At 46.2% G+C, this 22,829-nt stretch overlaps 2 protein-coding genes across 3 annotated transcripts; one reads left to right on the plus strand and one right to left on the minus strand.

Moving 5' to 3' along the window:
- Positions 1 to 1,437: 1,437 nt before the first annotated feature.
- On the plus strand, positions 1,438 to 5,110 carry glipr2l (GLI pathogenesis-related 2, like). Of its 2 annotated transcripts, XM_084703908.1 has the most exons (5): positions 1,440 to 1,808; positions 2,815 to 2,923; positions 3,060 to 3,163; positions 3,505 to 3,582; positions 4,394 to 5,110. In XM_084703908.1, exons 1-5 carry the CDS (start codon positions 1,796 to 1,798, stop codon positions 4,552 to 4,554), a joined length of 465 nt encoding a protein of 154 aa, XP_084560034.1. In that variant the 5' UTR covers positions 1,440 to 1,795; the 3' UTR covers positions 4,555 to 5,110. The 2 variants fall into 2 exon arrangements, with proteins under 2 accessions (XP_084560035.1, XP_084560034.1); XM_084703909.1 differs by lacking the exon at positions 3,505 to 3,582 and having other exon boundaries at positions 1,438 to 1,808.
- A 134-nt stretch (positions 5,111 to 5,244) lies between these two features.
- nacad (NAC alpha domain containing) lies at positions 5,245 to 22,275 on the minus strand. The gene is made up of 10 exons (XM_084703910.1): positions 22,173 to 22,275; positions 17,895 to 18,181; positions 12,047 to 17,624; positions 11,662 to 11,901; positions 6,893 to 6,981; positions 6,647 to 6,715; positions 6,410 to 6,556; positions 6,075 to 6,206; positions 5,628 to 5,750; positions 5,245 to 5,379 (listed from the first exon to the last, which is right to left on the minus strand). Exons 1-10 carry the CDS (start codon positions 22,255 to 22,257, stop codon positions 5,365 to 5,367), a joined length of 6,765 nt encoding a protein of 2,254 aa, XP_084560036.1. The 5' UTR covers positions 22,258 to 22,275; the 3' UTR covers positions 5,245 to 5,364.
- Positions 22,276 to 22,829: the final 554 nt, after the last annotated feature.

Consider the following 22,829-nt stretch of genomic DNA (forward strand, 5'->3'; position numbering starts at 1 on the left):
AAAAATGTAACCTGTAATGTACTTTAAAAAAAATTGGACTGTTTTTGCTGTATAATAATAGCAAACGTACATCCTACTCCAGAAGAAATGTATACCATTTTCTGTTTCTTAACATAGGGCCTACTTCTTAAAAGTATATCAAAAGTGAACTATTTTCAAATCTTACTTAAAAGTACATCCAAAGTGAACTTTTTTGTAGTATACTTCTTACAAAAGTGAACTATTTTCTAAGTATACTTCTTAAAAGTATATAAAAAGTGAACTATTTTCAAAGCATACTTATAAGTATATCAAAAGTGAATTATTTTCTAAGCATACTTCTTAAAGTATATCAAAAGGGAACCAAAAGTGTACTATCCATATTTTTGTATATTTATAGTATACTTTAATATACTTCTTTTTTGTAAGGGTAGCCTTGTTTTGGTTTAAATTGTACGACGCACGTGAATATAGTGAAAGTTGTATGTGACCATAAAATAACCAAAACAACGTTCCCCCAATGTCATACACAGAATGTCCCCATGTGACTATCAGGGAACTATATGGGGACGCTCCTTAAAAGTCCCAAAAGTCATATTTGTAATGTTTGCGGTGTGACCAAAAAATAACGAACATGGAAAGTCTCCATAAAGTCATACAGGAAACTTTCAAAAAAGTATGTTCAGAAACAAATGAGAACGTTTTAAAAACGTCCCCAATGTTCTGTAAAGGTTTGGGACGTTCGTCACATATAGATAACTTTTAGGGAACGTTATGCAAAGTTCCAATAGCGTCCCCTCCAATGTGGGTAGCTTTTCTACCTCAAATTAGGTCAGTCTTTCTATTTACTCAACAGACAGGCTTAGTTAGACAAGTCTAACTTGACAATTTAAGACCGTCTATGGCTAAGACTATTCTTAAACTAACTTTTATGCAACTGGCCCCTGGTCCCAGAGGTATCAGTTAGCTTATACCTAATTACCTTGGTTACTTAGCTAAGACTAGAATAAGCCACCTTAAAGGAACAGAACTCTAGCTGAAATAAGCGAGACATTTTAAAATAAACCTGTCTTTTCTCTGATCTACATTGATGGAAAAAAACTGAATTGTTTGACCTTTACCTTATTGACAGACATAATTTCCCAATGATTTCTATGACCTTAGCCTATTTACACATACAGTGTCTCTACATTTTCTCTACACTGCACACATAAGTTTACTGTCTCTTACAGGTGTTGTCAAATCAGTATCATAGACTGCATCTTGCTGATTAGACATTACTAAATTATGGGGCTGATTACAGAGGAAAGCACCATGGCTTCCAAGTTCCATCTAAACGCAGTCATTCTCAGGCCCATATAAGGGCATGTGTCTCGTAAATATGATGTCATCACCAGACTGTAGTGTGATGGGGTTCTTTAGTAGCAGAAAAGGAGAGAGAGAGAGAGAGGGGGGTGGGGTTCAGGGTGGGAGACACACAAAGAGGAAGGAAGAGAAGTGTTGCAAGGCAGGCCAGCAGAAGTTGGATGAGAAAAGAATAGAGGAACGTGGTAAAGAAAAGTGTTCAAGAGTCGTGTTTGCAAATGAGCGACAGGTCATGTCTGTAAACATGTGACAGGAGGAAACTCAATTTGAAGAAAAGGAAACAGCTGGGAAGTCAGAAAAGAAAAGCGAAAGTGAGTGAGAGGGAGTTAGTTAACATTACCAGCTGTCAAAGTTGTAAGGAAGGACAGGACAGGATAGAGGGAGGGCAGGGTAAAGGACAGTAAAAGAAGAGAGAGATCATACAGCGGATAGAGAACTGTCTGTCGGCACCATGGGCAAATCAGGTAAGTGAAACCATAGCATTACAGTCACTTTTGTCCTGATCATAGTGTTTGTTGCTATGAGTGTGTCTGGATATACCGTTGGTCTTTGTAGGGGTGTTACTTTACAGAGGTCATATCTTTGTGTCACAAAGATATAAAATTAAGCAATAAGCCCCAAGAGGCCGTGATTTGCGCTGATGTTAGAACAGGTAAGGGGAGTTGTGCTTTTCTAAAACTGTTACTACAAATATTTAATATGGTTTCATAAATAAAAACGATTAGAAACAAAATAGAATAATAATAAACCGTCATTCTTCCACCACTACAAAGTATAGTTCCTACATAAATCGTTGCCACGCAACAGCCAGATGGACACCTTTGCTGTTTTTTTTATTTGAAATATTCGATGTGCAGTAATATGGAATGTTAAGGAATGTTATGAGGACAACCTGTAAGGTTATGCTGGATTTTACAACGGCATGGAACGCAATATAGCCAATCACAATCAAGGATGGGAACAACCAGTTTTAGAAGAGGGGTTTTGTTGTATAGATGCAGAACATGCAGTCTCTGTTTATTCATAGTCAGTCGGTAACAGCCTTCATGTATCTGCGGGCTGTTGAGCAATGCTGGTGTGTGTGTGTAGGTGCTTGCTCATGGCGGTGGTGTGTGTGTTTGGTCAAGGCACTGCGTTTGTTTGTGTGTGTGCATGTGTGCGTACTTGAATCACTCCATTGTGTGACTGCTCTACAGAATGGGGATGTGTGAGTAGGCCAGTGATAGGCACCAGCAGGAGAAGAAAGGCAAGGCATGAATCCCCCCCTCCTCTATTACCCTGATACACACACGTACACATGTTCACTGTCACCATCACTTTCTAAAAGCCTGCACAGCTGTAGAGGATCCCGCGGGATTGCCCAGAGTGAAGTCAGAGTTAGTCATATGTCCTTCTGTCTCTTTCTATCTCTCTATCTCTCTCTTTATCTCTCAATCTTTTGATGTAATTGATATATCTGTCCCATCTAAGGCTCCAAGCAGTTTTCTGAGGAGGTGTTGGCGACCCATAATGATTATCGGAGGAAGCACCAGGCACTCCCTCTGAAGCTGAGCAGGAAGCTGAGCAGAGAGGCCTCTCGGTGGGTCACATGGCGCTGGGCCCTCCCAATGTCACATCCACCCCTCGTCCATCATTTCTATGACTATTTGTGTGTGCATGTGTGTTTACTTTGCATGTCTATATGTGTGTGTAATGTGTGATGTGTGTGTGTGCAGCTATGCAGAGAGTCTGGCCAGCACACGGATCCTGAAGCACAGTGTGGAGTCCAGCAGAGGGAGCTGTGGAGAGAACCTGGCCTGGGCCTCCTACGACCAGCCAGGTACAGAGGTTCTCAGACAGGTGGTGTTTTTGCTCTGTAAGCAGCACGAAACCAGCAGACTCTACTACATTATGGTTGTACTGTACTCTAAAGAACAGTGCTTGTTGCTGTATCCAGAGAACAGCTGGGTCCCATTTTCCCAGTGTATGTATGTGTGTGTCAGAGACCAGAACTCAAAGCAGAAGTGTTATAGTGTGATTTATATAGTCCTGTACAGAGGTTCACACCCTGACCCAAGCTCATCAGGTCTATAAAATATACCTCAGGGATGAAAGGATGAGAACACGGTGTCTCCTATTCCCAGCGCTCATAGGGACAAACAAATGTGTGTGTGTGTGTAGGGAAGGACGTGGCGGATCGTTGGTATGATGAGGTGAAACAGTACAGTTTCAACAGGCCTGGATTTTCTTCTGGTACTGGTGAGTTCAGCTTCTACCTATGATTGATGGCAATCATAGGGTAGGAACTACCTGCTATATTATCTGTCTTTCTGTGTCACTTTCTGCTTCAGTCTCTCTGTCTGAACTTTCTCTTTGGGCCCTGAGATTAGTACTCTATTCTCTCAATCTTTTTTTCTCTCAGCTTACTCTCTCGCTCTGTGTATCTGTCTCTTTTTTCTCTCCCTACTGTCTCTCTCTGTCTCTTTGTTTCTCTCTCTCTTTGTTTCTCTGTATCTCTGTCTTGCTTGTCTTTCACTGTGAGGTCACGGTTCCATGAGTGGTGTGAGTGTATCTCTGACTCAGCATTCAGGAATGGTGAAACGGGGAAAGGGAGGGGGAGGGAGGACGGGGTGTCTCAGCCGTTGTTCTAGTTTTCTATGTTCAATGTGATGGACCCCGCACGGTCAGCAAGACATCACCAAGATACTGCATGCAAACTCACATGACTCATTAGAAAATTATTTCGAAAGTGGGAGAGGAAAGAAGTGTGCAGTGAAGAAAAGGAAAGATTGTACCCTGGGGAAAAGGGGTTGGTGAAAGAGTGTAGAGAGCCTTCCTGATAAATAGTATAAGAGCGGAAGAAAGGAATGCAGGCTTCTGTGAGAGTAAATATTTAGAGGGGTGAGTTCACACTGATGCTACAGAAACTACACATTGTCCACTAATTGTGAGTTTGCCTTCTTCTGTCTCTTTTTCCCTAAATGCCTTTCTCCACCTCTAATTCTCCCCTTCCTCATTCTATTTCTCCATCTCTCTCTGTCCATCTCTCACTCTCTGTCATGTCTCCCAGGTCATTTCACAGCCATGGTCTGGAAGGCCACCAAGAAGCTGGGAGTGGGAAAGGCCATAGCATCTGACGGCTCTTCCTTTGTGGTGGCCAGGTACTTCCCAGCTGGTAACATCACCAACCAGGGACACTTTGAAAGTAACGTACTTCCTGCCAAGACTTGATCAGCCCATCCCCTCATCCCTTGTCTTCTGCCCGACCACTCCCCCTGAACTGACAGTAGTTGTTGACCCAAAGACTTGTTCTGTGGCAGATATGGACTCCTTCCATCAGCATCGTCCTCCCACTCAATCCGCTGTTTAAAAGGACTGTTATCCAACACTGACACAAGACCCCCCGTCTCCTGTTGAGGATCTGATCAACCTAACAAGTGACTGCCCTAACAGAAGATATTCTCCTCAGAACATCTATCTCAGAATGCCTCTGTCCAAAGCCATCCTAGACTCCAGATCATCTCCTCCCACTCCTTCCCACCTCCCCTCAGCCATTCTTCATCACAGCCTCATCAATGCAGTTCATACCTGCTTCAAAAACATTGTCCTCATTGGTTTAATACATTGTCCTCATTCAGTTGTATCTGTGTGAACACCATGTAAATGTCAGATGAAAACCATGTGAAACACCAGATGAAACAACCTAACCTAAACCTAATCAAAATGGACACGTGTGTGTTTTGGTACATTCTAACTTGATTTTATGAAATAAAAGTGACTTTCTGCAGTGTTCTGTATGACTGTACCAGTACAAAACTGGTCATTTCATGGTCAACTCATTTCGGAGTATAAACGCGTAGATCCTTAGAGACAGAGAGAGACCCAGTACATGACATGCAGGTCAGTTACAGCTCACTCGGGTTGGTTATAACAGATTTTATTAAGCAGGTACTGAGGATGCAACATAGTAGCGATAGAGAAGAGTAGGCTTGAGAGTCTTGGATGTGGGTAGGGGTGGGGCTGGGAGGTTATCCTCTCCTCTCACATGGTCAGTTCCTAGAGAGGGGGGGGAGAGAGAAGGGGGAGGTGGACAGAGAGAGATCGACGCGTTAGTACTATTTGAAGGGGGGTGGAATGAGACAGGCGTAGTGAAACACAACATAACATTGACTAGGTATTGGAGTGTTTTTGGTTTGTGTGAAGTCTTCACTGCTCCCTAGTGGACAGAGTGGGTACTGACGAAGGACTTGAGCTCCATTCCACTTTCTTTATACAAATGCTCCCTCTCCACTCCCTCTCCTTACCATGATAGCATTGACAATGTCGTTCTTGTTGTGTTTCAGAGCTTTGACGGCTTTGGCCCGCGACACATTGGCCTGAGCCATCACCAGCTCAATATCCCTCTGTTCCAGACCTCCCTCATCCTGCTGAGAAACAGACAGAGAGAAGGGGGAGAGAGGACATAAAAAAGGGGGAGGGAATATTTTTATTATTATTAAAAGTAGTAGTAGCTACTTTTTCTTAATGTTTAATTTTCATCTTTGCTCAACATTCTTCCTCTTCTCATTATTACTATAGTTGTTATCATTACAATTTCATTGTTGCTTTGGCGATATTTACAAATGTGTTTCATGCCAAGAAAGCTTTTTCTGAACTGAATTGAACTGAACTGAAAGAGAGAGAGATGGGTAAGACTGCAGACTAGCATATACTTATTAGCATATCTAGTCAGTGTTGACGTTTTGATATACCTCTTCCTCCTCCTCACTCTCTTCTTTGATGGTGAGGCTGGGGGGGGCAGGGGGAGCCAGGGGGGAAGGGGCCACGGGCACCTTGAACTTCTCTGCTGCAGCCTTGTGAACCTGCTGAGACAGGTCCTCTATCTAAAGGATGGGAGGAGAGAGATGGATGACATAGAGAAAGTGGCACAGGTAGTAAAGAGAGGAAGGGGGAGAGTGAGAAGTCACTTTGGGTTGTTAACACAATGTGTTCAGCAACAGATAGGAAAATAAAGACAGAGACAGCAACAGAGAAGAAGTAGAAACAGACAGATGGATAGAGAGAGAGAGAGAATGGCAGAGGTCACCTTGGCCTCTCCAAACACAATGTAGATGTCAGATGCTGGGCTTTTGAACACGTCTGGTCTGCTGATGACGAACAGGATGCTCTTCGACTTCCTTATGGTGATCCTGGTTATACCGTGAACTGGCTTCAGACCAAGCTTAGACATGGCCTACACACAAAAACACACACAGTATGTTATGTACATAATTGTGTTAGCTGTGTGTTTGATTAGCACTGTGCTTGGCTGTCAAGGTTTGACCTTGCGGGCTTTCTTCTCGCTGCGGCTCTGTTTGGGTCTGTTCATTGCCTCCTCAGCAACAGACATGGACTGAAAGAGAGAGAGAGAGAGACTGACTAAAAGACAGTATCAGAGTTTATTTTCAGTAGAAAAAAGCACACAAAACAGGAATGTTAAGTATCATAGAAACGGGTTGACCCTTTTGTAACTGTGTTTTGTGATGAGGGCTAAGAGAGACTTGTCCTTCCCCACAGAACATGCACTCACCTGGGGCTCAGAGGGTCTCACTGGCGCCCACCCTGGTTCCTCCCGCTCTGGTACTGACCCTTCACTCTCTGACTCGTTACAGGAGCCCACTGTGAGGACACAAACGCACGCACACACATTACCAACAAAGACCTGCGTCACATTTTCCTTACCATGGTAACTAATTACTATGAATCAGATGAGAAACCGAGCGACTCTGCAGCTCGTTAGTTGAAGAGCTGTTGATCAGAGAACTCTTTAATCTACACCTGACCATTACAGGGTGAATGTCGCCTCAAAGCCAACGTCATACAGAAATCGACATCTAACTGAAGTCAATCATTAAATAGTCCATCAGTGTTGATCTACTGAAAATTGTCCTTTCTGGTTTGGGTTGAACAGCTGACTTAAAATATAACATTCTTTTGAGATAATATATTATAATTCAATGCGTTCCATGCTGTGGAAGAGGCAAACACTGCTGTCATATTCAGAATGTGATAGCAAAACAATAGTTAATGATTATATATGATAACTATATATATAAATATATAAACTAAATATTAAAGTGGAAATAATAGAAGACAATAGAAACTACAGTGGCCCTGAAGTGCAAAACACACCCACTAATTCGAGTACATCCCCCCCCAAATAAAAAGCACTCCTATGGAAGCAAATCAGTGACATAATGTTTTGAATTTTAAAAGGCATTGAATACTTAATATTGAAATTTAAACAACACCGAATTCACATATGAATATAGATTTCAATGTAAAAAAAAATTAAGATGCAAAAATTCAAGGCTCGGATATTCAGGTTGTTCAAATTCGAACAAAAATTTTGAGAGCTTAAAAAATTGGAGCCTATCAAATTGGAGCCTATCAAATTGGAGCCAAAAAAATTCAAGCTCAAAAAATTCAGATTGCAACATCCGGATACCAAGGATAGGTAGAGCAATGGAGCAAGAGAAGAGAAAACGCATGATGACTATCAAGGAAAACAACCATGCTTTGGTGAGTCCGATGTGATCAAATCTTGCATTGAGGCTCTCTACCTACCCTTGATTTCCCTGATGTGGCAATCAGAATTTTTTAAGATCACATTTCTTTGGCTCGAATTGGATAGGCTCAACATTTTTTGGCAAAAAAAATTTAAGCTAAAAAATGTTCAGCTTGAATTTGAGCGACCTAAATTTTATTTTACATTTAAATATATTCATATGAGAATTTGATGTTTGTTTGAATTTCAATTTTAGGTATTCAATGCCTTTTAAAATTCAAAACATTATGTCACTGATTTGCTTCCATACACTCCCCCCAAATACGAGTAAACTCCACCCAAATAGGATGACTTGCTCACCTCTCCCTGAATACATCAGGTGTGTTCGACTTCATGCAGCACCGTCTGCGCCGAATTCGGCTTCCAATTAATTTTCAATTAAACCGGAATTTGATGCTCATGTGGGAAGGCGAGCGGAGCGTTACAAGTTGGATTTTCTCAACTTTATGTAAATGAGGAGTGTTAAACGCTAGCGTTGGCCAATCTGTTTCTTGTAACATAGCAACCATTGGTCAGGGTAAACATTTGTAGGTTTCACAGTTTCAAGATGGAGGAGAAACTTATTGTGTGAGGCTGGACACCCTGTCTTCCCACCTGCCTTCCCACAGTACAACACGCTCAGGGGCGTGTCCGACAGGTTAATACAGAGTTGTAGTTCTCTAAGGTCACTGTTGTAGTCATGGCCAAGCGTGCAGACTTGGGTTCATGTAGTCACAGTATCGATCAAAATACCACTTTTACACAACATTTCTGTAAAAATACACAATATTTTACTAGTGCAAGATTACAGTAGAATACATTTTACGCCATCGGTCACTCAACCAGTCGTTTTTCGGCTGGGCTAGTGATAGGGAGGTTATTCTGAAGAAGGCAGGCCAAAAGGAGTCACGACAACGGAAAGGAGTTTGACTTTGTTTGATCCGGGAACTCGACTAATAAACCAATCAGTTCAAGACAAACTGATGGCATGAGTGAAAACTCTGTCTCTCAGCCATGATTAAATACATTGTTGGACATTACAGATATAAAATGCACAGAATTACTTCTTTAACGGGTCTTCAGTGGTCAGTACACTGATACACTAGAGCATTCAGCAGCTGATGAGGTTGTTAATTATGTTCAAGTCCCAGTTCGTACATGATTTGCCTTACAGTCTCCTAACTGTCTGGGCTGTGTGCTATTCTCTGCTCAGAGAGGCCTCGCTGCAGGACCTCTTGACCTTACAGATACTTAAGCTGTACATGTACACAGAAAATCTGCCCTACAGCTAGCGAGCTAGCAGTGGCACAGAACAGTCATGTAATGTGACGAGACTGAATTTAAAAGTATTTACAACACTAGCCTGGTCCTACCAGACTCTCATTCATTTCATTTGTACAAAGAGTCTGGGATCACTCCATTGACAATCGTTAACTTCCTTGAAGATGGGTACTCTATTGAAGTTTAAAACTATTGGATCTGCCCAGAGCCACTCTGGATCTGCCATAACCAATTGCTAGCGTTAGCCTTAGCCAACTCCTTCACCACTAACGGAGCTAGCTGGAAAATCTAACTTTTCCCGAATCCCGTGGGGACTAGGGCCACAACATCATGGCCACCAAGAAAACTCAGCAAACTCGCCACTACTGAACTACAACTCAAACTACCTAACGACATCAACGCCATCGTTCTCAGCCACTCCCTCTGTTCGCTGATTGGACCGCCAAAAAATTTTGCTGAAAAAACCCCACAAATATACTGAAAGCCCAGATCTAGTACAGAAGGAAAATTTAGCGGAAGTACGTAGGAGGTCAGAGCCAAGCTATAAAACACACAAGGGACACTGACAACATCGGCAACACAGCACCATGCATTATTATTTTAATGTAATCTTTAAATTCAGGCTTGTCACATTACGTAACTCACATTACGTAACAGTGTTCTGAACAGAACTGGTTGTGCAGACACACAAGATAAGTTTCTCCTCCATTTTGAAATTGTATAACCTAGAAATGTTTACCATGACCAATGGTTGCTAAGTTACAAAAAACAAGGAACCAATTGAAAATGAATTGGAAGCCGACGCCCCACGCCGCCCTCTCCGTTATAGTGGCCACGCACCGTTACAGTGTGTGTCCACTGCAGCGACGCGATGCAAGCGACAACATGTTTTCCATTCATTTTCTATGGAGCCAGGCGAATCGTTTGCGTGGTGCATTGTGGGTAGCGACACGATGCAACAGAGTTGAGATTTTCTCAACTTTATGCAATTGAGGAGCGATTTTCGCTAGCGATGGCCAATCGGAGTGTTTTCTTGTTTCTCGTAACGTAGCAACCATGGTAAACATTTCTAGCTTTCTAGGTTTCAAGGTGGAGGAGAAACTAATCGTTTGTGTGGTTGGTTACCCAGTCCTGTACATAGTTGTATTTGTACAGAGATGTTAATAATAAAAAACGATGCATGGCGCAAGGTTGCCGAAGTTGTTGGTGCTTGTACTTTCTAATTCAGTCTAGTGACATTACGTAACTTCGTTCTGTAGTAACTAGCTAGCTAGCTAGCTAGCCCGCCTGGAACTCCCTATCGTATTGACAGATTAGCAGAGACTGAGTAATATAATAAAACGTTTTTTACACACGTCAACGTGTATGTCGTTGTATGTATGTATTAAACAGTTTTGTATTTTGTATACAAGTTGTATTTCGATCGATGTTGCGACTACGTACACCCAAGTCTGCACACTTGGCCATGACAACTACAACAGTGACTTTAAAGAACATTCTACATTGATATGTTTGAAATGCCCCCGAGCATGGTGAACTGTGGGAAGACGAGCGATGGCACGCATCGCTGCAGTGGCACTGTTAGACTTTTTGTCCAACTTGAGACGGCGCCGAGGCTAGGTCACTGTGACGTATCCCATCAAAATACCGTGAGAATGATTAGAGAACTGCCGGCTGTGTAGCCGAGCGCATTTTCTTGAGAGCAACTGCTATTTCATGATTGGCCAGACTCACACATAACAACTTTGACGTGTGTTTTGTATTCTGACACCAGTTTTGCCAATGCTCAAATCCGGACCAAACAGTACAATTGAATTGAATATTTGCCTTTATTGACAGACAGCAATAGCTTACTGTTGTTGAAGAAAGTGTTTTAGTCCGCCTCTTCACTAACGGACAGACTAAGTTTAGTTGAGTTCTGGTTGTATTATCAATCTGCAGATTGGAGAGAGTTTAATAGCCCAATACATAAAATTACCAATTTCAGTGGTTCGTGCAAGTTCTGGTGCGAAAACAATAAAATTTGTGACCATCGTCAACGATTAAGTAAGCAACCAGCGCTTGATCGGCCATGACTGACGTTAACGCAGCAAACCACGAGAAGCAGGAATTTCCTTAATGGAGCCGTTTTTAACTCCCCCCCCCCCCCGACTGCAAGCGGCAACTCCTGCCGGTCTTTCATGCAGCCGCAGCCGATGTCAATTGTCAAACACACCTAATATAATTTTGTTACCCATTTGGGGGAGCGTGTCTTTGTATTCGAGGGGAGATGAGCAAGTCATCCTATTTGGGGGGAGTTTACTCGTATTTGAGGGAGTGTCTTAATTTGGGGATGTACTAGTATTAGTGGGTGTGTTTTACTCTTCAGGGCCACCGTAAGAAACAGTACGGTGTCATAGTGATATAGGGAAATATAGCTTGAGACATATACTTATGTATAAGAAATGAAAAAGAGGTTACTATTTACATACAGTTGTTCTTGAAGGACAAGTCGATCTCCTCTGAAATCTTGTAGCTGTGGCTGATTGAACAGCCTGCCTGTCTGTCAGCAAGTGGGTGGGAGATGGAAGGCTGGCTCTCTCTCTGATTGGGTGAGCCAGACTCCTTATTTAAATAAGAACTGCCTCTGTTTCCCAAAATTGCTCTGGGTTGAGTCCTGTGACCTTGTCGTCGAGCAGCACTGTCATCCTCACTGTCTGTGTCCTCCTCAACTGCAAAAACATACACACATGATACACACATACACACACACACACATATATTACACACATACATTATACACACACATTTCATAAGAGGATGAATGTTAGAGTGTTGGGATTTTGCCCATACACCTAAAGAAAAAATGTAACTCACCTCTGGGCCTCTCCTCCAGACTCCATGATTGGCCTGGTTTAGTCTGCCTGTGGGACTCGAGCTGGGGCATGGGCAGGGGCTGGAGGAGGGTGTGGGGTTGGGTGTCCAGGTCAGGCACTGTGTCTGGGACCCTGTGCTCCTGAGTGGGCTGGGTCAGGCTGGAGGGGGCTAAAGTTGGAGCTAGAGGCAAAGAGACACTTCTGGTGGGTGTGGTAGGTATAGGGGAAGCACTAAAGGGAGTAGTAAGATTGGTGATGCCCTGTCGTCCCTGTATGTTGGTGCATAAGTTTAGGTCTGGTAGGGAGGATTCTGATTGAGAAGTAGGAGGAGCACGGAGATGTATGGCATCAGTGAAGGGAGGGGCTGGGGAAGGGGAGTAGGGGTGGAGAGGCTGGGAGTCCTGTACCAGAGAGGGAAGGGTCACCTCTGTCCCCTTCTGAGGGCTAGGGGGAGGAGAGGAAGAGAATGGTGAGGAGGAGAGAGGTGGAGGGGAGGACGGTAGAGGGGGCGGGGAGGAGGATGGAGAGTGTGTGGAGGTGGAGATGGGAGAGGAGGAGAGTGGGGGAGGGGAAGAGGAGAGAGGAGGAGGGGAGGAGGAGCGAGAAGGAGAAGAGGAGGAGACGAGAGGGGAGGAGGTTGGCGGAGGACAGACAGGGAGAGGGGGAGGAGGAGAGTGTGAGGGTGGAAAGAAAGCTGTGCTCAGCTGTGGAAAAGAGATGTGGCCACTGCCAACGTTGTTGTCATTAATGTCTTTGCTTCCTGTCTGGCTGTCTGATATGGCCCTGTTATCCACTTCCTGTTTGAGGAAAACAGCAGCATTGCATTTGACAGGGCCAGGATTGGCAAGTTTCAGATTAGGATTGGAGTTGGGGCTGGGGTAGGGTTCTGGAAAGCAGTCATCAGCACCGGCAGAGTGTCCACCAGAATCAGGCTGGTTGTCCTCTGTTATCTCTGACTCAGCTTCCGGGCAGTCCACTGATGCCCTCTGTTGTAATTGTGAGGGGCCAGGTTCACGGAGGGCCTTCCTACCCCCCTTGGCTGTGGCTTTATAGAAGGCTTTGCCCCCCGCCAGGGTGCCATCTGCTTCGGCCTTATTTGGGACAGACAATTCCTTTAGTTCAACAGCAGACCCAGGGCTCGTCTGTGCTGGCCAGTCCGGCTGAGCTGCCCTTCCCTTGCCTCGGCCTCGGGCTCTGCCGTCCTTCCCTCTCCGCCCCTTCTGTGCCGAGACAGGTTTGTCTGTGCTAAGCTCACCCTCTGGGGTGTGACGTTCTGACTGCTCCACTTCTCTCTCAGCTGGAGAGACATTCCGCTTAACTGTCATCTCTCCTCCTTTGAGCCCTCTCTCCTCTCCTCCTTCCATCCTTGTCGCTGTCCCTCTCTCCTCCTCTTTTCCTCCTGAGGTACTAACACCACTGTCCTGTCCTTGAAAGGCACCTTTGCTGGTCTTTGTTTGATCCATGACCCTGTCAGTCACACCACTGATTCTGCCCTCTATGAGACCCTCAGTCTGAAGTCCTTCCTCCTCCTGTTGCTGCTGAATCTTTGCATTCTCTTCTTTGTCTTTGAAAGTGGGGAGAGCACCTTTACTTGGTCTGGAATCTGAGTGTTTGGTTCTGGGGTTGAAGGAACCAAAATACCCTCCCAGTAGAGACAAGGTTATGTCACTCCCTATCAGTCTGGACATGCTTGTGTCTTTCTGGGTTTCAAGCTCTGGCAGTGAGATACTACTGGAACTCTCCGCGGACGGGGACGCCTGTGTTGTTTCTGATTGGAGCGTTGAGCTTCCTGTGGTTGTCCTCGGCTGATCAGGGAGTGGGGATTGCTCCTCGGTGAGTGGTATATTAGAGATGGACTCCCTCACACTCACAGTTGCACTCTGAGGCCTTACCTTCTCTGAGAGGGCATTCAGAGTCACACTGGGGGGCATTGCCAGGGAGTAGAAGGTAGAATCATGGTTGTCAGACTTTTGCCACAAGGGCTGTGTGTCAGTGTTATCACCTTCATGGTCCAGAGTCTGTAGGTTGCTGACATCATCCTCAGGAAACCTGGAACTTCCATCCTCTCCTCCGCCTGCCTCCGAGATCTCTTCGATGGACCTCCAGAGCGACAGGTTGGACTCCAGCCCTTCTCCAGCCAGCTCTACATCTGCCATCTTGTCTGGACGACCACAGAGACTGTTGTTGTCCTCTTCGTCCCCCAACACATCGTCCTCATCGTTCCCTTGAGTGCTGATATTGGGAACCACCGGTGTGTGTCCACTTTGTCCATCCATCTCACACAGAAGCACGCTCTCTGCATCCAACTCATATCTCTCCCCCAGAGAGAGGGAGAGGGACTCCCCAGCTCCCCAGGCTCCAACACTAGCCCCAGACCTCAGCCCCCTGCCTAACTCCAGGTTTAACCCCAGCCCCATCCCATCAGACCCCCAGGCCCCAGCCCCAAGACCAATCTTGCCCCCTGCATCTGTTTCCGAGTTCTCCCTCTTGGGGGAGATGGCCATGGGAGAATGAGGGGAGCCGAGGGCCCCGGGGCCCCCCTCCTCTGCGCTCAGAGTGTTCTCTCGCAAGTTCTCCTGGGCTGGGTCGCAAGGGCAGAGGTCAGGTATCAGGCCCAGGTTGTCAGGCAAGTCAGTGAGGCCCTCCGGGTAAGTGGACACTGGGATGTTGCTGGGGTTAGAGGTGGGGTCTTTGGGGTAGGAAAGGAGAGGGACCCCCTTGTTTAGGTCATTGGTGGCAGTGGTCTCCTCCTGGGTCACAGAGGCAAAGTTACCCTCAGGGTTCTGACTTTCGGTGTTGCCATTCTTCTGGTCCAGATCCTTCTCTGTGTCCTCCTTCCTCCCAGACACCCCCATGGCCGCTGCAAAACCACACACAGCTATCTTCTGGGGCCCGGGTGTCACCTTGAACTTATTCCTGCCCCCAACATGTCTGGGTGTGTGCGATTGAGATGGCCGTGGCTTTATGAGCAATGTGAAAGAGTCTCCTTCAGTCCAGTTTGTGAGTTCCTCCTCTTGGATGTCAGTGCTCTGTTTGTCTCTTTGTGACTTCATGGTACACTGGAAGAGCTTCTCCTCCTCTAGCTCTGTTGTAGCTAGCTTGGGCTTAGTAGCAGGAACAGGGGTGGTGTCAGTATCAGGGGCAGGAATGGTATCAGTGGCAGGGGCATGGGTGGTATCAGTAGCAGGGGCAAGTGTGTTGTCAGTAGCAGGGTCCGGGGTAGTGTAAGTAGCAGGGGCCGGGATGGTATCAGTAGAAGGCGTGGTGTCGGGAATAGGGGTGGGAACTGGCGCAGCAGCAATAGCACAGATTAACATGCTGTCAGTAACAGGACCAACAGGGCCAGGGGTAAAGGTGGGAGTGACAGCAGATTTGAGGACAGAAGGAACAGGAGGGTTTGAGGAGCTAGACGAGATCTCCATTTCACTCTCACTGCTGCTGGAACTGTTGGATGACTCTGGACAGGCTGGAGGAGGTTCCACTGGGCTGGGAGGACCATTACCTTTAGGTTGGCTCCACGGAACTTCTGCTTCTCTCGCGGGGCTGGGAGGCCGCAGTTGGGGTTGTGGTTCTGTGGGGTCCAGCAGATCTGGACCTTGGGGCTCCAGGGATTCTGCATGCCTCTCTGTGCTGTACAGACGCTCGTCTTCCTCACCATTGTAGGAAGCAGAATCCAGGGAGTCGTCCGTTTCATCATGGAAACAGAAGGACTCGTCCAGACCCTCATTGATGGACGTCTCTGACAGCGAATGAAGGAAGGAGGCAGAGGTGTCCTCTTCTGTGGGGTCCTCAACCATTTTGCCCTCACACTCTTCCTCATCTTCCTCTTCCTCGTCTTCCTCCTTTACTGCTAACTCGACTTTGGCTTCCTTCCCCACTTCTATCTCTGCCCCCCCTTTATCACCATCATCATTTTTGTCATCCTCATCATCGTCGTCATCTTCTACATCTCCTTCCTCCTCTCCAGCTGCGTAGGCGTCAACGTCGTTCCCCTCGTTCCTTCCGTTCCCCTCTCCTCCCTCGTTCTCGTCCTCTGTTGGGAAGAGGGTGATCTCCATGGAGTCTGCCTGGAAGATGAGGCTGGTGTGTAGAGGGAAGGAAAGCTGGGAGGCCGGAATCATCCTCTCTTCCTCTGGTCCATCGTGGCTGTAGGCCCCTGGGAAGAGAAGGAAGGGCCCAGGGCTCTCTCCATCTATACTCTCTGGGGTGTAGGCTTCCAGGGGAAGGCCAGGGAAGTCTGGACTGAGACTACTAAAAGCCATGTGTGGAGTAACAGGGCTGGAGCTCAGCTCTGGGAGGTCCCTTCCATCCTTCCCCACTGACTGCATCATCTGTGGGTTGAGATCCTGGGAAAAACAGGCATCTAGCTCCAGCTCTAGGCCTCTAGGCAGGATGGGCTTGTGATACTGTACCCCCCCAGCTCCAGCCTCTTCCCTTGGGCAGAGAGATCCCTCAGACTCCTCTCCTTCCTCCTGGGAGTCGCTGCTCCGGCCACTGCTACTCCTCAGTGGAGAGGAGTTCTCAGTAACCCAGCGGGGTCGGCAGCTGCCTTGAGACACCATGATCACCTCCCCTCTCAGCACCTCCTCCTCCTCCAGGATCACATTCTCTGTCGCCCCCAAGCGCGATCGTATTCCAAAGCTCTCTAACTGAAATGGACGGAAATCTCCTCCCCTCTCTTCCTCCTTTCCCACGCTTCCTCGTCCCCTCTCCTCTGCCACCTCGTCTCCTATCTCAGACAGGGAGCCCACAAAGCATGCAGGCACTTCTTGGGCATCCTGCCCCTCTTCAGTGAGGAGCAGGTTGGGGGAGGTGGAGGGAGAGGTGGAGGAGGTGTAGGATGAGGTCCAGCTGCCTCCTTCCGCTGTGATGTAGGATCCAGAGGGAGAGGTGAGGGGAGAGCATAAATCCTCACTGTCTGAGGGGGAGGTGGGGGAGAGGGGGGAGGCAGGGGAGCCGGGATAGGAGCGGTGTTTGAGGTGTGAGGAGCGAGAAGCCATCTTGATGGGTGTGGAGGGGGCGGTGTAGTACAGGTCAGGGTCCAGCGACGATGGCATGCCCACTCTTAGTGGATCTACAGGATAGTCTGGTTCGGAGAAGGACAGAGCGACAGGATAGGGCAGCTCAGAAAGGGACAGGGAAGGCACTTCACCCTGGGAGGGAGACAAACCCGCCCCCTGGCTGTCTATCAAGTCTGCTGTTCTTGGCTCTGGGGATGGAGGGGGTGCAGGGATGAGAGCGGTGAGGAGAGGGGACAAGAGAGGGGCCGACGGCAGTACAGACCCTCTGTCTTCCTCCTTCTCCTGTTCTATCTGTGGGGTGAGGTCCTGGACACCCTGCCCAGTGTCCAGTTCAGTCTTCTCTGGGCCTGTAACTCTGGGCTGGGACTCTGAGGAGGTCTTGGGGACCTCCAGAGCCAGGCCTCCAAGCATGGAGTTCGCCTGGCTACTCCTTCCAGCCACATGCTTCTTTTTCTGGCTCTCCATGGTTTTGAGTAGTGCCTCCTGGCCCATCACCACCCTTGTGTCCATAGTTTCTGGCTCCTTATAGTCGCTTTCCACCTCTGAGCCTGTAAGAACCTGAAGAAGAGAACGCATCAGGGGAGCAGTGACTAGCTCATTAGCAGTTTTTAAGGTTTTATGACAGAGGCAAATATTACTAAATATTACTTTTAAAGGCTAGTTGTTGTCACACAACAATCAACAGTTTTGATGAGGTACTGCTATCCTCTATGGAATATAAAAACTGTTGAGTTGTGATTGTGTCGTTGAAAAATGTGATGTTCTTTCTTATAGAAGGTTACTGTATGTATTGGAATACACATAAACACCTATACAGTAAACACACACCTTGATTCTTTCCATTTTTACTGGTACACGGCGCCCGCAGGGTCCATGACCCCCAAACTTCCCAGAGAGCCTAGGAATGTTGCCATGGCGATGGTCAGAGCCCTCGGGCTGGGGTCGTGGGGTTGCAGAGGAACTAGGCATGGCTCGGACCAGCCGCGGCCCAAACGGAGAGGTGCATGTTGGGAGCAGTTTTTGAGGTGTGCTAGGGGAGGGGCTAGAACCACTGTCGCTAGGGGTGGAGCCACTGTCACTTGGGGTGGAGTCTGTGGAGGGATGCCTAGTCATGTCTGAAAGAAAGTACAAAAAAAGAAGAGATGGTTCAAAACAAACAGAGAGAGAGGGAGAGACAAAGATTATTCACAAAGAGCAGAGAAAGATCTGAAGAAAGTCTGTATAAACACTTCTGATCCTTGATTATCTGTAGTTTCTACACACACTATTTGTATATCCCTTTGAATAAAAGCATCTTCTGAATAAATAAAATGCAAAAACGTAATGTGTATCAAAGAGATGAAAACCCATAGCAAAAGAATAGGTCTCTGTGGCTCACTTCAGTCCTTTCATTCCTCTCCTTGAACCTCACTCTACCTCCCACACACTGACACTCTAATGCCATTGAAATGTCACACAGCATCAAACAGTTCAGACCACTACCAGAACCTAGCATACATCTAGAGGATCCTTGTTGGCCATCCTCACTCTGTCTGTCTGTCTGATCTGTCTGTCTACTTAATGATTAGACTCTCAGATTAGCCAGATGCTTTTATTGAATTACTGTGTCTGAGTCAAGCAAAAACACACACCGACACACGTACACACACATCTCTGTCTCCCAACTTCTCTCTTTCTTTCTCTCTACCACACCATCCACTCCACATATCAAAATGAATGAGCGATCACAGGGAGCAAATGAAAGGAAAGAGGACTGAAATGGAGGCAAAGGGGAGGAGCGAGAGGAGAGGCCGGATCAGTCAGGAGAGTGAGTCGACAAGGGGATTTTCCATCATCAGAGTAAGTTCCAATGCTTCAGTTTCACTTCATAAAATATCCTCACAGTTAGCATTTTCCTCAAAAGTGAACCAGAAAGATGTGAAGCTCTGTGACACCTACAGTGATTGTACAGTGGCCTGTACAGACGCTCTGGGATACAGGAAGACACACACTGAGAACAGGCCTCAATTCATCTGCTGAACATAACCATCCCACACTGACTTCAGTCCACAAGCTGATTGTCCATTATTGTATTCTGAGACCAGCCACATACACACACACACACACACACACACACACACACACACACACACACACACACACACTGCCAGTAATCCAGATATCACTTACTAATGGACCCTGTGTTTCACAACCCCCACCTCTTCTCTCACTCCTTCCCTTTCTTTGCCCATCCATCTATCCTTTTCTCTCTGTCTCCCCGCTTATTTTGCTCTTTCTGGATCTTTACAATCCTCCATTTAACCCTCTCTGTCCTCTAATTCCATCAATGCCATCTTTCCCTTTGTCTTTCTTTAACTCCCTGTTTCCTTCCTCTATTTCTGTAGTCTATGCAGTTGTAGCCACCACACTATCTCCATCATGGCCCCAATAACAACCCTTTACAGTGTGTACATGTGTGTATGTGTGTGTTCGGTCTCGCCTGGGGGTTGTTCATGGTAGTGCCATTGCTGACTCATGTTAAGAGGCTAAGCCCTCTGTAGTTGCACACAAATATTCACACACACATTTGTTTATCACTAACGTTAAAACTTGGGTATGCAAGGCACAGTAGAGGGGACCCTTACGGAAAGAAAATATATTTACCAATATATGATTTGAAATACATTTTAATATATTGATGATAAATATATTACTAATATATTATTATATAAATATATTGCAATATATTGCAGAATACAGCAATGATTGCCGTTTTCCATATATTGCAATATATGGAACATGAATATATAATATATGTGGTTATATATCCCAAAATATATGCAATTATGTATTAATAAATAACCACCATAATGTATGCTGCTTTACATGGGAAAATGTATGGGTAATATATGTAAAGATATAGTGTCACATATCACAATATATTCTAAATATATGTAAAAATATATGGAAAGATATACTGTACAATACATGTGTACATATATGAGAACATGCCCATACAATGTACAGACATATGGTGATATTTACATTTAGTCATTTAGCAGACGATCTTATCCAGAGTGACTTACAGTAAGTTACAGTAAGTACAGGGACATACCCCGAGGCAAGTAAGGTGAATTGCCTTGCCCAAGGACACAGCTTCATTTTTGCGCTTCCGGGAATTGAACCGGCAACCTACTGAATAATAGCCTGATTCCCTAACCGCTTAGCCATCTAGAAGGTATTCTAATACCTAGAATACACCCCCCCAAGCATATATGGTAAACACAGAAGCAACCCTTCTGGGGCATCATAAACCCACTGTTCACATCTCTCTGCCTCTGTATCCACTAGCAAGTCTGGTTCATCCCATCAACAACAGCAGCAGCAGCAGCACCAGCCACACACCCCTTTGGGCCTCTGGCCTTGCAAAGGGATCTCAATGGCTGTGCCATTGAGCCCCCTGCCAATTGCATATCGAAGAGCAGGCTGCGGAAGACTGGAGCTGTGTCACACATGCATGCCCCACAGGGAGCCTCTATTTCAGCCTCCACTCCACGAGAGTCCCAGGCCCAGAGGGGAGCTCCAGGGACCAATGGCCTCATATCCTTAGCCTTATTTGTGTCTGTCTATTAAAATGGTCAAATCCTTTCTCTCCCTCTTTCATCATACTTTTGTTTAGAATATTGTGCATTGGGAGAATTGTGATTTGAGGATGAAATGAAAAATAGTTGCTCTTGGAGAAGTGGGGTGATACCACTGTTTAGAATATTGTACACTGGGAGAATTGTGATTTGTGGATGAAATTTAAAATAGTTAAAAATAGAAGTGGGGTAATACGTTACTCTAACTGGTGGTCAGGATTAAACAAATAAAGCTGTTTGATAATTGATACAAGAGCAACTAAGTTAACTGATACAGGTGCAAATATACAGTATATTATTAAGTTATGTTTGATTGTACCTTAACAGTAACAGTCTTGGTTTCCTTAATACATAAACATAATTTGGACAGTAACTTTCCAGTTCCCACTGTGTGTGAGTCAGAACGACTGAATATAAAACTGCAGTCTGTGAAACACACAAAATTCCTTGTTCTAAACAGAAAAACACCCATCTCCCCTCATCCTTTGTCCCACCCTGTCTTCTCCTCCTCCTCCTACCTCTCCCTCTTTCCTCTGGCCCTCTGTCTGTTACTTTCTCTTTCAACAGGGCATAAGAACATCCATCATCCCCCTTTCAGCCCTCTGTCCCTCAATATTTTAACTGTAAGACATATACTTTAATCCCTTTTTCCTTCCCCCTCTCTTTACTTTGCTCCTCTTTCCCTATAGTTGTTAAAAATCAGTTTCATACAAAACCAAGGCTGAACAGCAGTCCATAACAGTGAAACCATTAGATGAAACCATAGTCTCATTCTAAAATGCAAACATTCAGATTTGTTCTGACAGTTCCAGAAAATATTTAACGGTCTGTAGCTAGCTGGCTGGCTGTAGCCCTGTATTCTGTACAGTGCTGCTGATGCTGCTCTCCAGCAGGGAGAGATTCTGCTCCTGGCTCCTGCATTGTAGAGTGGCGTGGTTGCTGTGTCATGGCCCAGATGAGACTGGGGAAGGGAAAAGAAGGGAAGGGAGGAGTCGCTCCCCCTGCCTCAGGAGCATGTGCGCTGGGCAGGCAGAGAAAAGAGGAGGGGGTGGGATAGGATGGGACTGGGACTAAGGCACAAGCGTGTAAAGTGCGTGTGTGGTGACGGAGGGGGACATGTAATAGGTTAGATGGCGTGATGGCTGGTGTTGGATTTAGGGATGGGGTGTGGTTTGTATATAAAATGACGGGTTGAGACAATGTTGAGAAAAGTGTGCAGTTAAAAAACATGGTACACAGGAAAAAAGGCAGACAGGCAGATAGACAGGGAGACAGAGATGCAGACAGGAGAGACATTCAGACATGATGTAGATCATCTTATCTCTCCTCCTTATCTACTCCGCACATGGTAATTCAAGCAAGGATCTATTTCCGTCACTAACAGCTCTATCGTGCTCATCCTGTCTTCCTCTCTGTCCTTATCTCTCTCCTCCTGTTTTCCTGACACTGTCTTACCCCATCTCCTGTCCTCTCCCTGTGGTCCTACCTGGTCCAGGAATCCCTGTCTCCTCGGCTCCCCGCTCCGGGTCTCTTGCTGTGGGGACAGATCTGTACGTACTCTCCCCTGGCATGCTTCTCTCTGGCTCTCTCTGGCTCTGACGCAACAATAAGCCATGCAGCCGGAACAGCCAAGGTGAACATGGAGAGGGAAAGAGGGAATGAGGGAGAGAGAGAGAGAGAGAGAGAGAGAGAGAGAGAGAGAAAGAAGGAGGGGGCTAAATGCATAGCGACCCAGCACTCAGATCTTCCCCTGCAGCACGTGTCAATGTGTGTGTGTGTGAGAGAGAGAGAGAGAGGGAGGGAGGGACAGTGAGAGAGAGAAAGAGAGAGAGACAGTCTCTCTCTGTGTGGTGCAGTAAAGCAGAGCTGTGATGATGCTGTTGTTGCTTTTGCGGGTGTTTGTGCCTCACGATGCAATGTTTGAGTGTGTGCGTTTGTGTGTGTAGAATCTGAGAAAGGGCTGCAGTATTCACTCTCATTACTGTGCTCCTGTCCCCTCTTTCTTGCCACCCCCCTCCTCCAACCCCCTCCCTCGTTCTCCCCCTTCCCTTTCTCCCAGACGTTGGCTCTATCCTCAGAAATGATGTCAGCAGATTTCTGCTGCTGTCCCAGTGATGCCCCCAATTCTACAGGAGACGGCACT

Source organism: Hypomesus nipponensis, chromosome 2 (genome assembly GCF_054491055.1).
Source record: "Hypomesus nipponensis isolate SF chromosome 2, ASM5449105v1, whole genome shotgun sequence".
Lineage (NCBI taxonomy): Eukaryota > Metazoa > Chordata > Actinopteri > Osmeriformes > Osmeridae > Hypomesus > Hypomesus nipponensis.

Coding starts and splice junctions, on each gene's coding strand:
- nacad (XM_084703910.1), bottom strand. CDS start 22,257: ATGCCAGGGGAGAGTACGTACAGATCTGTCCCCACAGCAAGAGACCCG. Junction 18,182..22,172: donor GACAGGGATTCCTGGACCAG/GTAGGACCACAG, acceptor ACTTTCTTTCAG/ACATGACTAGGCATCCCTCC. Junction 17,625..17,894: donor TAAAAATGGAAAGAATCAAG/GTGTGTGTTTAC, acceptor TCTCTTCTTCAG/GTTCTTACAGGCTCAGAGGT.
- glipr2l (XM_084703908.1), top strand. Junction 2,924..3,059: donor CTGAGCAGAGAGGCCTCTCG/GTGGGTCACATG, acceptor GTGTGTGTGCAG/CTATGCAGAGAGTCTGGCCA. Junction 3,583..4,393: donor TGGATTTTCTTCTGGTACTG/GTGAGTTCAGCT, acceptor CATGTCTCCCAG/GTCATTTCACAGCCATGGTC.